Source organism: Kwoniella shivajii, chromosome 2, assembly GCF_035658355.1.
Source record: "Kwoniella shivajii chromosome 2, complete sequence".
In the NCBI taxonomy this organism is placed as follows: Eukaryota; Fungi; Basidiomycota; class Tremellomycetes; order Tremellales; family Cryptococcaceae; genus Kwoniella; species Kwoniella shivajii.
Window position 1 is genome coordinate 40911 of NC_085909.1, and position 14851 is coordinate 55761.

Sequence of the window (14851 nt, forward strand, 5' to 3'; positions counted from 1 at the left end):
CGTGTGGGGACCCATGTCATCTGTTGTCACTCGGTTTTACCCGGTGAGTCTCCGTTAATCGATGGGGGCAAGAAGTGGGGTATCGAATTTTGGCAATAGCATACGGCTTGCGGATTTACGGGTCAGCTCAGATCCGTGTTATTTGCATATTCCTTAATGTCAAGACTGGAGAGTCGAATCTCTATATATAAGGCTACCAAGGTGTTGTCAGGATGTGATCGATCTTCGTCCACAGAGCTTCGACTTCCAGACATCGTAGACATACAGAAGTGAGCGCATCGAGTGCTCAGGTTCACTGTATGATTTGCTGATCAGTCACAGTGCCCATCGCTACTTCTTACCCTTCCGAACTTCCAAAGGTGGGAATTAATGGGTTCGGCCGTATTGGTGAGTAAGGGTGGCAGCGTTGTACGTGGCACAGACAAGCCGGCTAATGACATACCTTTCTAGGTCGAGCTCTCTTCCGACTCCTGCTTGAGCGAGATGACCTACATCTTGTGGCTGTCAACCATACCGCCCATTCCCTCGAACACCTGATGACAGCGATTATGCACGATTCAACTCATGGGTACTTCAGGATTGGCAAAGAGCTATCTATCTGTCCTGATGATCACGCAGAACTACTTCCAGCTACACCTAATAACCCTCGACCATCTGCATTGCTGTTCCGCGGAAGGATCATCCATCTTTTCTCCGAACGAGACGCCACCAAACTCGACTGGTCCTCCGCTGGAGCAGAGTATATAATGGAGTCCACAGGGAAATTGGTAACAAAAGAGAAAGCCGATGTGCATATCAAATATGGGAAGGCCAAAAAGGTTTTGATATCGGCACCAAGCAAGGACACATTGAATTGCGTCTATGGTGTGAACCATCACGTCTACACTGGTGAGGACGATATCCTGAGTAATGCGTCTTGTACTGTAAGTCAACCACTGGATGTGATACTACCAATACGCTAAATCGTTGTATAGACAAATTGTCTCGCCCCATTGGCGCTTGTGCTGCAGCGAGCTTTTGGCGTGGAGACTGGTATGATGACCACCATACATGCTAGTACTGCAAGTCAGAAAGTGCTCGATGGATTCAGCACCAAGGATATCAGGCAAGGTGCAGATCGCGCGTTTCAGTATCCTGCTTGACTGCTTGACTGACCCATATTACAGGACGATCGGCAATGGGTAATATCATCCCTGCATCGACGGGTGCCGCACAGGCGGTGATCAAAGTCTTGCCAGAATTGGCTGGAAAATTTCACGGTAAGCGGCTTAAAATTGACACCCGAGTTTTTGCTGAACTGATCCCCTTGAAAAGGAATATCCGTACGGGTGCCAGTCACAAACGTGTCACTCGTTGATCTTACCGTCACTTTATCAACTTCAGTCGCTTCAAAAGAGGACTTGATCCGGCCGTTCCGAGCAGCAGCTGCCCGTCGACCGATACAATCCAGCACACCTCACCCTGATGGTCCGGCTTTAGCAGGTGTTTTGGGAGTTTCTGATGAGAAGCTCGTGTCTTCTGATTATCTCTCTTCAACACAAAGCAGTATCCTTGATGTCGATGCCACTGTCATGCTGAATGACAGGACCGTTAAGATTGTAGCTTGGTATGACAACGAGTGGGGATTCTCTTCACGAAGTAGGTCAAAAGAGGTATCATTTCTCATTATTTGTCACTGACCAGACTGTATAGTGTGCGATCTTGTGGCATATATGGCGAGACGCACAGAAGAATAACCTCAGTGCTGACGTATACCGGTCACCAAACCGGGCCATGTACACCATTCGTCAAAAGTATATTACGTACTCTCCGGTCTACATTATGGCTACATGCGATGGGGAATCAAGAAACTTTCCGTTGGGGAAGTCGCTTTAATTGCGCACATGACATTCGGCGCTCGAAAGCTTTGGCGAGGACATGGGTTGTATGTATATAGTCCCGCCAGCAGTTACCGGTGTACATGCTAGGTCATTAAGCTCAACTACAAAGCCTCGATCCGCTCAATGACCGCATTTGTGACTTCCTGAGTGTTGGCGTTACCGCCCAGGTCCCTGGTCTTTATCCCGTCCGCGCAAGTCTTCTCAATAGCTTCCATGAGTAGTTGGGAAGCTTCACTCTCACCAAGCCAGTCAAGCATCTCACAAGCACTCCAGAACGTACCAACAGGGTTGGCGACACCCATACCTGTGATGTCAAAAGCTGACCCATGAATTGGCTCAAACATAGACGGCATGGTTCGTGACGGATCGATATTTGCAGTCGGGGCGATACCTATTGATCCTGCAAGTGCAGCAGCTAAGTCTGACAATATATCCGCATGCAAGTTGGTTGCAAGGATCGTGTCCAAAGACTTGGGCTGTAGAGTCATCCGAACTGTCATCGCGTCCACAAGCATATGGTCCATAGTCTGCATGGCATCAGTGATTCGCAGCATATGAGATGCAGGCTGATTCTCGCTCACAACGTCTGGGAATTCCTTAGCGACCTCTTTGATGACTTCATCCCATAGCACCATACCATTCCTCATGGCGTTGGACTTTGTGACGTAAGTCAAGAGCTTTCGGGGTCTGGATCGTGCAACTTGGAAAGCATAACGTGCGATTCGGCGAATCGCAGTTCTGGTGAAAATCGTCACCTCTTGGAATGACATGTTAGCGGAACACAGATCAATCAGCAAGCAGTCGCACTCACCTGTTCCAATTTCATGCTCTAGACCTCTGTGGGACCGGCCACCGTGACCAGCGTATTCACCTTCAGAGTTCTCACGGATTATACACCAATCCAGATCGCCCGGTGAGAGACCTTTGAGAGGGGAGCTAATGCCGGGAAGAACTTTTGTGCGACTATGACAAGTGTCAGAGTAGTGAGATTATTTGGAAGACGGAAACATACCGAACGTTGGCATACATGTGGGGCTGACATATGGCTAGTCTCAGGCCCCAAAGTGATACATGATCGGGAACATCGGGAGCGCCAACAGCGCCAAAGCTGGGTTAAAGGGTCAATCGCGCGTCGAACCCAAGACAGCCAAAGTTGGGCTTACAGGATAGCGTCGTATCTGTGAAGAATCTCGATGTAATCCTCTGGGACATATTTTCCACTCCTTTTATATCGGTCTGAAGACCAGTCTAGCTCCATGAAGTTGACTGTAAAAGTTCCAATTTTCTTAGCAACAGCGTGAATCGCTTGTACCCCCGCATTGATTACTTCTGGTCCGATACCATCCCCACCAATTTGAGCTACTTCATATGTAGATTTTCTTTCGGCTAGTGACCGTCGAAAGTCATCAGTCTGGGGCTTTCAGGGGCGTGTGGAGCGATCGCTTAGACGGTACTCGAGTAGTTTGTGAATTATTCTACTCACGCCGGTTAGCATATCCCTCGAAGGCAGATTCATGCTGGGCACCGGAATGATTTCCAATTAGTGACATCGCAGTTGTCGTAAAGCAGAATAACGATCACCTAGGCGTCAAGATTAGAAAAACAACGAGATCTGCATATGCTTCTGCCAGTCTAGCGATAATTCGTTGGGGGGGACGAGGAGACATCTCGGTCAGAAGCCACCGTACATTCGATTGGGGAACAGCGGGGGAAAACCCGCTCACGTGAGGTGCACCATTATAAGGGGTGATATCCGCGCGATGCTGTAAAACGAGATCTCCCTGTCATCCGCCGTGTGAAACCCCGCTCGGTTCCAGATGGGCGCGGAAAATGAAATTCCGTCCGGTTGTCGTAGAAGCGACGTTAAGTTGAAAATTTCCGCCAACGTCAATTTTGCCAACATCAGCCATTAAGCTTATACGACCCTACTTACAGCTTTACTTGCATCAAAAGCTGCTATGTCAAAATCTCCTGGCATCCTCATCTCCGACATAGAAGTTATGACAGCCATTTCACGATTAATCTTGGGACTAGCACAAGTCATAGAATAGATCGGATTGACAAGGGTTGTTCAGCGGACCAGATGTCCAACTGTACGATCGTCTCGTTACAGGGATCCCGGGACAACTCCACATTTCGAGCACTGAAAGGCATGTCACGTTTAAGCATGTTGTCGAAGGTTAACAGGTATAAAGTCTCAGTCGGACTGAAAAGCTAAACGAGGCAGGTGACATGTGTACGAAAATTTGATTGCGTCTAACCGAGGTTGCATTCGCAGTTTTAGCGAGATATTATGTCTTTCCCTGGCAAAGTTTTGCAGCAACTCACAAATTCGAAATCAGTAAAGTAGGGTGATCGGGCTGATTAGGCTTCTCGCGGCCGTACTAGCATGGATGGGTAAAGAATTTTCTCCCATTTTTGACATACGAAGTTCCAGTAGGCCTATGTTAGACGAGGATATGAGCGAGGTGAGTTTCTTTTCTTTATTTTATCTTCCTAATTGTTCCACTGATCTTTGGCCAAGTGACATACTGGTATTTCGAAGAATTAAATTATGGCAGACGAGATTGCAAAAGTATACCAACCACCTGTCGAGGACAAGGATCTAGCCGATACGAATACCGTCACTCAAGGTTTCGAATACGATGAATACCCGCCTTCTGGAAAAGACGCAGCTCATATCCCCGCAAATGCATATGAGGTAGATCCGTTCAGCGCTCAGCGAGCAGATCATGAGGAAGACTGTGTGGATTTCAGGTCAATGGGCTGGGTGCAAGCCGGTCTCGTTGCTACCGCCGAGGTGAGTTGGTCATCTAAATCATATGCTCAGCTTTGCTGAATCCTACATCTGATAGAACATCGCTCTGGGTGCTCTCTCTTACCCCTCCATCTTCCTTCGTCTTGGAATGGTCGGTGGTTTGATTGCCAATGTCGGTCTCGGTGTTCTAGCGTATATCACAGCTTGGATCATGATTGATTTCAAGATGAAGCATATGGGAGTTATGCATTTCGCGGATGCCGGTGGCTTGCTTTTTGGACCTTGGGGTAGACGGATACTAGGTGCTGGTATGGTTGCCAAAGTGAGTTAGCTGCGTTGTGTTCTACCACGGATTTAAGCTTATTTACATTACCTTCGTAAGAGTATCGGTTTGGGTGGTTCGCACGTTCTGGCCGGAAGACAGGCGCTTAATACCCTCAGTACGAACGCGATATGCAGTGTTTGGTACGCTCTTATTATTGCTTTCGTCAGTGTTATGGTACGTGTCTTTGTTCATCTAAACGGATTTCGCTCTCGAGTTACTGATCGAACCATCATAGATGTCTACCAATCGAGAATTCGGCAAGCTGGCTCCTCTTTCTTGGCTTTCTGTGTCTTGTATTTTGATCGCATGCATGATCACCATAGTAGCTACTGGAGTAAGTCTTGCTTCTCCCACATCTACCAAGTACTCAAGCTAATGGACTTTTGATGATTTCAGGTGCAGAGCTCCAGCGTGCTGGTGAAGCACGGGGTTCCTATAGAATGGCACGCAACCCCTACTAATCCTAATCTGATGGATGTGATTGGGGCTCTTACAAACGTTGTCTTTGCCTACGGTGGTAACATGGGTGTTTTCAGTTGGTGCTCAGAGGTAAGGACTGTTTGAATGTCTGAGAACCCGGATCTGATCATGGGCATAGATGAAAAACCCAAATGACTTCAAAAAGTCGTTCCTCATCACCCAAGGTTTAGGAATTATTGTTTATTGTATCGTAGGGGCGACCATCTATGCTTTCGGAGGCCAAGTGAGTAGATCAACAAGACTCGTATAACACATCGACTAACTAGATATTTCAGTACGTGACTTCCCCTGCTTTCACCATGACTACCAAGCCTGTTCGGATCACTGCATACGCTTTCGCCCTCGTAACCATCTTGATCTCGGGTATTGTCGGTCTCAACGTCGGCGCAAAATACCTTTACGTAAATACTTTCCGAAAATCTCGATTACTCACCAGTAAAGGTCTTCGAGCTCGGTTGGCCTGGGTAGGAATAGTCACTGTCATGTGGATAGCTGCCTTTGTCCTCGCCGAGTTGATTCCATTCTTCAATCAACTGCTCACTATCGTATCGTCGCTGTTCAGTGTGTGGTTCTCATACGGTCTTTGTGGTGTTATCTGGTTCTACAACAAACACCCTTATTACGCGCACGATGGCGAAATTAGGTCTATGACTGGTTTCTGGCCTAAATTCTTCATGGGGTGTGCGATACTTTCTGTGAGCACACCGTCGAACAACCATATCAGCGTCGTAGCTCACGTTTCAACTAGATCGCTCTCAGTATCGCTATTACCCCTCTCGGCCTTTACAGTGCTATACAAGGAATCAGAGATGGCGTAAGTGCTCTTACGGTCTGGTACGTGTTCGGATTGCTGATTTTGGTGAAACAGTATTCCGCTGGTACTTTTACTCATCCTTTCTCTTGTTCTTAAGATGTTCCAGTAAACAAATCTGCTTGCTACAACATCAACCGAACGGGAGTCCGCCCGTCGCTCCGCAATCATATGATAGTGCCGAATGTGCTGCTTGGCGACCGTGGCCAATCATGGAAGTCAGAGCATTTCATGCCTATGCATGTGGATACAAATGATTTTGGTCTGTCCCGTGCTTCTTTGGTCGTTCACCCATAAACTTAAGGTCCTTCATCTAAGAACGTACTGACTTGAGGGCTGCGTCAGCGATCTCGGTCATACTACAAAAGCGCGTCAGCGGACGTAGAAATTCTACCTCATTCTGCTTACCGAATGATCGCTTCTTCCTCGTACTTTTTGCCAATTATCTGGAGAGAACACGGTGCTCCTGCCTGCAATGCTGGATCGTCTGAGGTTAAACATATGTCAGTACTGAATCCAAAGGCCTTACATCCTGTAAACGTACATTGCTCGTGAACCTGTCGGTCGGTATCACTGAGGAAGTCATCTCTGTTGATTTTGGTATCTACACTGGGATCTACATGCGCGACAGGTAAGATTGATGATACATAATCGTTCAAATTACAGAAGCCCGTATAACCGATATACCTGAAAACGAACCGGAGATTAGATGTTTCCCTTGTGGAAGATCAATTCGACTTACATATGACCATCGTGTGGTTGCGGAGGCGCAGCTGCAGCCGGAGCGATGATTGCGTCTACGGGCCGACCAGTACTCGTCTTCGATACAGTAGCATTCCAGTGATCGAGTGCGTCTTTGATATGGCCAGATCGGATATAGCAGAGGTCAAATAGCTCATGCGCACTCAGCTCCCCCTTGCTGCGATCGAGAACACCACCTAGCTGGGGTTCTCCGCTTAGTGCAAGCTGTTTTTTCAGGTCGTACTAAAAGAAATATGGAATTATCAATAACGAGCGTGCACAAAGGAGCGGAAATGTCACTTACTCCGCCGTCAGAGGTGAAGAACCGCATCTATGATATACCAAAGGGTTAACAGTGGCCCTGAAGCGATGATCATATTGGGACAGCTTACCAACAGCTCCCCAGACTCAGCAGATTTGAAAGGGGTCCAGTCAATCACTGCGATCTATCAATATAATGCCTAAATCCAATTCGAAGTAAAAGTGACTTGCCTTCATGACCAGCTGCAATCAGAGCGTCCTTAGCTTGCTGCAGGGCCCTGACATAAGGGGGACAAGGTTTCGCAACTCCATCATCCCACATGATGGCAAAGCACAGCTTGTCGCCGTTGCCATGGTCTGCAAGCGCATATGCGGATTCTGACCATGGCATTCTGGGTGTCCATGGATCATGCTCCCATGGTTTGGCGTCGAGAACCGCTTTATAGAAAGTCTTCAAACCATCTATAGAGGCTGTGATAGGTCCCAGCACAGATCTAACCATCTCTTGGCCTGAGCATTACTAAATTTAGCGATTACATTGACCAGATACATCGGATAATAATTAACGTACCTTCCGAGCTGTTACTTGCCTTGCAGTAAGGAATTCTAGCATACGATCCTCGCACCCCGTAAAGTGCTTGGTAAGCCGCCTAACAAAGGTCTTTTCAGCCGCGTGACAAGACTTTGTTCGTTTAGATCTTACGGATGACGTACAGGAATTCGGACTGAGCCTCCAATATCACTGCCAACACCCAATAGGGACCCACGTAGGCCGACCAGAGCTCCTTCGCCACCACTGCTGCCACCACATGTGACGTTACGCTAAAAGAGGAGTATAAGTCTCCGCACTGAGCCTCGATCCCAACGTGTGTACTCACATTGAAGGGATTAGTGGTTCTTCCAAAAAGATTGTTATAGCCCTCCCCAAACCACAATCCTTGAGACATGTTGGTACGACAGTAAAAGACCGCCTATGATGTCAAGCAGTGTCAGGACAAGGAATCGGAAAAGATGAAAATTCAGCTTACACCTTGAGACGATAATAATTCAGCAATGACTGCGCTGTGAGATGCCTTCTTTCCTATCCATCCGACATAAGACATGGTAAAATTGGTGCCTTCCACTTCGACCTGATCTTTCAGTGAGATGGGGACTGATAGTATAGCAAACTTAGAACAGATACAATAGCTGTGCGTATGGATCTCGACTACTCACGACCGCTATCAAGTTCATTAGTGGATGCACGGATCGATCAAATGGAGTCATGTAAACTTACTGAAGCGGACCAACAGTTTTGCCGGTCTTCTCGAAGTATTCATCCAGGTCCTTGGCCCTAGAAATAGCTTTACCAAAGAAAACTTCCGTCAGACAATTGGTCTGCAGGCCAATGTCAGCTTGTAAACGGCGCAATTTCGCATTGACTCACTAGTTGATGAGCAAGAACGGCTCTTCTACAAAATGCTTCAGTCACCTGAACAGCTGAATATTTGCCTTCCTTGATCGCTTCAATGAGTTCTGTGACGGTTAAAGTTTGAGTGATCTCCAAATCTAAAGCTGGAAGTACTCCTGGTAAGGTAGGATAATCCTTGACATCGAGAACATCATTGGAAGGGAGGTCTGTAATGAGGTATTCTTTCGGGATGTTGGCATCACGAGTCGCTCGGTACTCAGCCGCAGCTTCTTGCCATGTCATGTTGGTGAGTACTCCTGTATATACAGAGTGTTGTTGAGGGGTCAACCGAAATCTGCTCCTTCTTTATGGTATAAAGATGAAGAAATGAACAGGCTCCGTGGGGCGTTCGCGTTATCGAATGCTGTGTTTCTGATAGCGACCTACACATGTCGATGTGTCGGAAGCTTGATACAGTCGGAATTTGACAGGAAACGAAATCACGCTAGCCCACCTCGTGCCAACTGGCTCTATAAGAAAGAGATAAGAAACCACTGTCCAAGCAGGACGTTCCGATGCGTGAGAAACGCAGTCGACAGAGACATTTGCCGCGAATTAAGGTCCCAAATTGTTCTTATACGCTACTCGTAGTATGCTAATTAACGTCATCACTCGGTCTTCTCCGTCCAGCAGAGTTTGCAGCAGTCTTTGTGAGTCTTATTCTTATCTTTACTATTTCCCACTGTCTGTCACTGCCGTCATATACAAGATTTACCTCCGGGTAAACTTGAGACTCTTCCAGAGCACCCTCGCGAGCCAGACAAGAGAAAGCGTTACTTTGGTCTACCTGGCAGCTTTTCCGGAATGACCCCGTTGATCGAAGGAAAAGCCGTTATCCGCCAAATCACATACGTCTCGAATACACTTCAGAGTTGTGATCTAGCCCACCTCGGCAGTCCTTATCTTTCGTCTCTCGTATACTAACGACTGTGGTCCAAAACTACTCCTCTGGTCTGATGCTTCCATTATTACTTCTCCCTGACAATTGTGTACATGTCTAAGCCTCACATGTCATTTTGAAGAGATAAGCTGTTCCGACTTAAATAGCTAGCATGTGCAAATTTCAAGGGCTTAAGGAAACTTAACATATTGACTGGAGTAATCATTTTCCATAGATTCAAGCTCTACTAAACTTATTCCAGCAGAGTTGATCGTCATGAGCCAGACAGGGGAAAGAGAATTTACCAAACTTCTGAGTCCAGCGACAGGCTACGGTGTTGTTGGTGAGTGTCCAAGACCGCGTCTCGGTTATGTCCAGAAACTGACAGAACGGTCGCTTAGTTGGACTGGGGTTAGTAAACTCCCTCATTTAGCATACCGGTAGCTCGCTGGGATATTGCTGACTTATAATCTGATCTACAGTGCGGCTTTTGCTGTCCTTATGAGTAAGTCCAAACACGCTGTTTTTGAAACATGAGGTCCCAGAATTGCCTGTGCCTAGAGGAGTATGATCAATTGATGACTTCAATGACAAATCGTTGTAGTTGCTTTCACATACCTTCAGCGACGATTCACTCGCTTCGATACTAACAACGCGGCCGAGTTTGCTACTGCCAGTCGTTCCATCAAGCCAGGCCTGATTTGCGCAGGAATTGTGGGTAATTGTTTCTTCCCTGCTGGACGGCTAGTTCATGAGTCAAAACTAGCTTCGATCACGAAGTCCTTACATGATTGTGCAATGTTGACCACGACTCACCAGGTATCTGCATGGACTTGGAGCGCCACTTTACTTCAATCCAGTGCAGCGACCTATCAATCAGGTTTGAGCGCAGCTTGGTGGTATGGAGTTGGAGGTACGTATCATCCCCATAATGTGACTTATGATAGTCTGATAACTCTGTGAATATCTCAACAGGTACCATTCAGATCGCCTTCTTCGCTGCTATTGCGGCGAAAGTGAAAATGAACGCGAACGGAGCTACAACCTTCTTGCAGATCTGTAGAGCAAGATATGGAACTGCCGGTCACCTTCTATTCACGTTTGTGAGTGTCTTTCCATACATGACGCTTTATCTTTTCTATCGTCCGAGATATGATACTGAGTTAGGATAAAAGTACGCGTTGGTTTGCGCACATATCGTCTCGGGATCATTAGTCCTTGGAGCTTCTGCTAGTGAGTTGAAGCAATGAATCTAGATAAACTAAAGGCGTCGTGGTATCATCTGACATAATATTCTGCTGGGTTAGCCATCAATGCACTCACGGGAGCAAGTATCGAGGCGTGCAACTTCCTTCTACCAATCGGTATCGCTATCTAGTAAGTATCGATGATTCATACTGGACTGAGTTACAGCCCCAATTAACTCAACGTCTGTCAGTGTCATAGCCGGTGGCCTACGAGCCGTATGTTACCTATAGCTACTTCACCTTTGCCGGGATCTGACTCTTTGACGTAGACTTTTATTTGCGATTTTACACATACAGTTATTCTATTCGTGATCATATACATGTTCATGTTCTCAGGTCAGTGTTATTTCTCATATTGCTAAGAATGGATGACGTTGTATGGGCTGACGCGAAACAATATATCATATCTAGCTTATGCAACTTCACCACAACTTGGGTCAATCTCCGCTCTTTACAACCACTTAGTCGAGGCGGCCAAAACAGATCCGGTCTCAGGTAATGAAGGCGGAAGCTACCTGACGATGAAGTCGAATTCTGGAATTCTATTTGCTGGATGTACAATCGCTTCTGGTTTCAGTGGCGTGTTTTGTGATCAAGGCTATTGGCAAAGGGCAATTGCAAGTAGACCAGAAAGTACCACTAGAGCCTATATGTTAGGTGGATTAAGTTGGTTCGCTATTCCATGGGGTATGTCCTCGCCACAAATCTCTCTAAAGACGAAAGCTAATTTCATCTGTTCCTCAAGCATTCGGTACTACGATGGGACTTTCTTCCCGTGCTTTACAGAGCAGCCCCAATTATCCCACCTATCCATATGCTCTAAGTGCAAGTCAGCAATCCGCTGGTTTGGTAGCTCCTGCTGCAGCTGTCACCTTACTTGGTAAAGGTGGTGCAGTCGCCATCCTCCTCGCAACTTTCATGGTGAGTCACGGAATCAGATCCACAGAGGAAAGAAGACTAATAAGGTGCACGTATTAACTTTATAGGCTGCTACCAGTGCTGCTTCCGCAGAACTCAGTGAGTGTCTCTTGACAAACATGAGAGTGCTACAGCTAATCACGTTGCTTGTTTCAGTCGCAGTGTCAAGTATAGTTGTATACGACGTGATTGGGACATACTGGAAGCCGTTAACTGGTAAACAAGTTGTGTTTTGGTCCCATCTGATAATTGGTGTGTTTCTCTTCTCCAGCTTCTAACTCTGTAGCAACATTGTGCTGAAATGTTCACGAATCTTCCTAGCGATTGCTGCCGTCTGGTTCGGAGCGTGGGCATGTATCCTACACAAAGCCAATATCGATCTAGGATGGTTATTCTATATTCAAGGGGTCTGTCTCACACCTGCTGTTGTTCCAATCGGTTTGACGGTCTCATGGGGTAGAATGTCACATATATCGGCAGTTTACGGTACTTTATTCGGTACAGTCTGCGGCATGGTTGGTTGGATGATTGGCTGTTGGAAAATATACGGTTTGATCAATACCTCGAATTTAGCTAAACCATATTCTGCCATCTCTGGATCAGCGTGAGTCTTCCGCTCCCTTTTTTCCCTAATCTCATGGCGGAAAATTGCAATCTCTGACACTGGTGGCGATCTTTAGACCAGGTCTGGTCATGTCAACTCTTGCTACTTTGATCTTGGCATATTTCTTCCCTGGAACCAATGACTGGACTGCCACAAGAGCTATCCACCAAGCAGACGATAACGCTTCTTCAGATACAAAAGGTGCACCCACCTCGGCTCCCGTCAAAGATTATGCCGACGTAGGCGAAATCTCTTCCGTTCCTATCTCCACTCACATCGGAGAGAAGAATGCGTCTCCCTCATTGGAGAAACAAGGCAATACAACGATTCAAACCATTGACGTGGATCATCCCGGTATGCCAGAGGAGGAATCTTACGATCAAGTATCTCAGGAGCTTGACAGAGAAGTACTACAAAGGGTTTTTAACAGAGCTTCTATCATCTCTGGCTCTGTAGCTATGATCATAACATTTGTGAGTCACTATTGCTCCGTCTAGGTAGCGTACTGTTGTATACTAAGTGTGGTATCTCACTTAGATCGTTCCAATCCCCATGTTTGCGGCCCACTATGTGTTCTCATTGGGATTTTTCAAATTCTGGATTGCAGCCAGTTTTATTTGGGTTTTCTTGGCTGGTTCATTTTGCATGTGAGTCTTCGGCTCGCCACAGTCTCGTGCTGCGTCGACAGCATGCCATTTCGATAAACTGACCACTGGATCATACTCAAAATAGAATATTACCAGTATGGGAATCCAGAGAACAGCTGATCGCGATCTCGAAGAAATTGATTGGCATGGGAAGATCTAAGTACTAGTTGGTCTAAAGAAGGAGGATCGCAAACTAACAGAGCCAGGGAAGCAAAAGTGGGTCCAGACACGTACTCGATTTCTGGAGGTATTTGATACATAGACGTTCTTACAATGTATGTATATATATATACAGCTGATTATGATTAGCACGAGGACGTGGATACAATCTGACCACTGGATGATTCTCTATTTTCTAATTCTACTATCCACTCATATCCACTACTAAAAATTGATGTCCCCAAAAAGCAAATTGTCGTCTCTGTCAAGTGATGGTTTGACCATGATAGCACCCGAATATTCCCTTCTTCTTTTCCTTCTTGCTCACATGTTTCAGTGATAGCTTCTCAGGGATTATTTGTCCGATCCCCAAAAAAGCTCAGAAGCATCGATCTCCTCGGGCGTCTTTCGTCTAGCCAGTACATGAAAGTGGGACAGGCCTGGAACGGATTGAAGGCGCTGGTGACCCGAGTATAGGTCAGTAATAAGTTATTAGACGATGACAGTGTGATATGTGCATAACACTTCAAGACTGTTTTTGTTTTTGCAGAAATTGTCGTTTTGGGGAAAAATAGGAAGGGTGAATGATTATTACACTCACCGGAGGGTTAACAAACCAAAGACATTCCCAACCTCTTTGATCCCACAGAGCTTTCACCATTTTATCCACTTCTTCACCGCCTTTCGCAGTGTATTCCACACCTGCCCATTTTTTATTCTCTTTTCCACCATACATCAAATCCACGCTCAACCAATTATCCTGTCCGAAGCTGTCTAATGTCATGGAACCCCAATCGGGTGGGATAATAGGTTTCCCATTTGTTTGAGGTAAAGAAGATATACATGAAGGGTCTAAGACTGGTCTTTCAGGTGCTGAAACAGGTATGATACCTGTAAATCCACCCAGTCCTTCTTCTTCTATCTTAGCCCATGCTTTGGAATCGTTATCTACCAAAGAAGGATGTCCAATCGGTAGCTAGATGAGATTAGGCACCATGTGATTAGTATCGAAGTCTTGATATGTCAGTGCCTGGGCATGGATGATACAGCCGCGCAGTTCGAAATGCTCACCTTTGACCAAACACAAAAATGTCTGACGCCATATGGGATATTGTACGGCCAATCATTAGGCAGAACAGCATATTTTTCCGTATCCAGCCCTTTCTCTGAATCATATGTTAGGTACTCGTGCTGGGTTTGTACATGTTCCCGAGATTTGGACTGCCCATTGATCGGTGGGGAACTTGTATCAGGGAATGGCAAACGACCTCGTTTCAGATAATTTTCTGTGATTGAGAATATAAGTCTCAGAGTGATCTGTTCTGAATGAGGGGTCGCGACAACTCACCAGTGGATCCATATTCTAGTTTGATTCCTTTGATCCACTCGTTGTACTTTGCTTGCATTTGTTTGTTTCGCATGAGACCTTCTAGTTGACCGCTAACTACGCCACTGAGATATGTTAGTTGAAATGAGCTGAGAATCACGATGACATCGGTCACTGTCAGAACTGGAGAAAGTTCATTGAGCAAAATTACCCACCAATGATATCCTTCAATTCACCCCAGGTGAACATCCTGGGGTAGGAATCGAGCTCTGCCTGCGTTGGTAGACCTTGGATGTCCCTTGAAGCAGCATGAGAATCTGGGCCAGGATACCGTCTGTCGCTGAGGTATATCACTTCCGACAT

The 14851-nt window shown here is 46.4% G+C and overlaps 6 protein-coding genes across 6 annotated transcripts; 3 read left to right on the top strand and 3 right to left on the bottom strand.

Moving 5' to 3' along the window:
* Positions 1-13: 13 nt before the first annotated feature.
* IL334_001396 (glyceraldehyde-3-phosphate dehydrogenase, type I) lies at positions 14-1736 on the top strand (the record flags this gene model as incomplete). Its single annotated transcript, XM_062933153.1, has 8 exons — positions 14-43; positions 260-269; positions 322-387; positions 451-923; positions 975-1110; positions 1167-1259; positions 1315-1638; positions 1693-1736. 8 exons carry the CDS (start codon positions 14-16, stop codon positions 1734-1736), a joined length of 1176 nt encoding a protein of 391 aa, XP_062789204.1.
* Positions 1737-1981: 245 nt separating this feature from the next.
* Positions 1982-3430, bottom strand: IL334_001397 (tartrate dehydrogenase; the record flags this gene model as incomplete). Its single annotated transcript, XM_062933154.1, has 6 exons — positions 1982-2407; positions 2462-2637; positions 2692-2843; positions 2893-2988; positions 3044-3266; positions 3364-3430. The coding sequence occupies 6 exons, from the start codon at positions 3428-3430 to the stop codon at positions 1982-1984; spliced, it is 1140 nt and encodes a 379-aa protein (XP_062789205.1).
* Positions 3431-4434: 1004 nt separating this feature from the next.
* Positions 4435-6353, top strand: IL334_001398 (uncharacterized protein; the record flags this gene model as incomplete). Its single annotated transcript, XM_062933155.1, has 9 exons — positions 4435-4680; positions 4736-4960; positions 5021-5137; positions 5199-5297; positions 5360-5512; positions 5562-5666; positions 5719-6138; positions 6192-6257; positions 6312-6353. 9 exons carry the CDS (start codon positions 4435-4437, stop codon positions 6351-6353), a joined length of 1473 nt encoding a protein of 490 aa, XP_062789206.1.
* A 214-nt stretch (positions 6354-6567) lies between these two features.
* IL334_001399 (uncharacterized protein) lies at positions 6568-8949 on the bottom strand (the record flags this gene model as incomplete). The annotated part of the gene is made up of 13 exons (XM_062933156.1): positions 6568-6613; positions 6663-6741; positions 6799-6941; positions 6997-7238; positions 7300-7326; positions 7388-7434; positions 7488-7766; positions 7828-7906; positions 7971-8078; positions 8135-8227; positions 8285-8444; positions 8533-8633; positions 8683-8949. The coding sequence occupies 13 exons, from the start codon at positions 8947-8949 to the stop codon at positions 6568-6570; spliced, it is 1671 nt and encodes a 556-aa protein (XP_062789207.1).
* Positions 8950-9862: 913 nt separating this feature from the next.
* Positions 9863-13169, top strand: IL334_001400 (uncharacterized protein; the record flags this gene model as incomplete). The annotated part of the gene is made up of 18 exons (XM_062933157.1): positions 9863-9929; positions 9988-9997; positions 10069-10091; positions 10191-10300; positions 10406-10499; positions 10562-10689; positions 10762-10819; positions 10894-10963; positions 11025-11049; positions 11103-11169; positions 11245-11520; positions 11579-11754; positions 11820-11850; positions 11908-12003; positions 12073-12355; positions 12432-12828; positions 12893-13002; positions 13088-13169. The coding sequence occupies 18 exons, from the start codon at positions 9863-9865 to the stop codon at positions 13167-13169; spliced, it is 2103 nt and encodes a 700-aa protein (XP_062789208.1).
* A 346-nt stretch (positions 13170-13515) lies between these two features.
* On the bottom strand, positions 13516-14851 carry IL334_001401 (uncharacterized protein; the record flags this gene model as incomplete). Its single annotated transcript, XM_062933158.1, has 5 exons — positions 13516-13620; positions 13763-14137; positions 14233-14447; positions 14510-14605; positions 14704-14851. The coding sequence occupies 5 exons, from the start codon at positions 14849-14851 to the stop codon at positions 13516-13518; spliced, it is 939 nt and encodes a 312-aa protein (XP_062789209.1).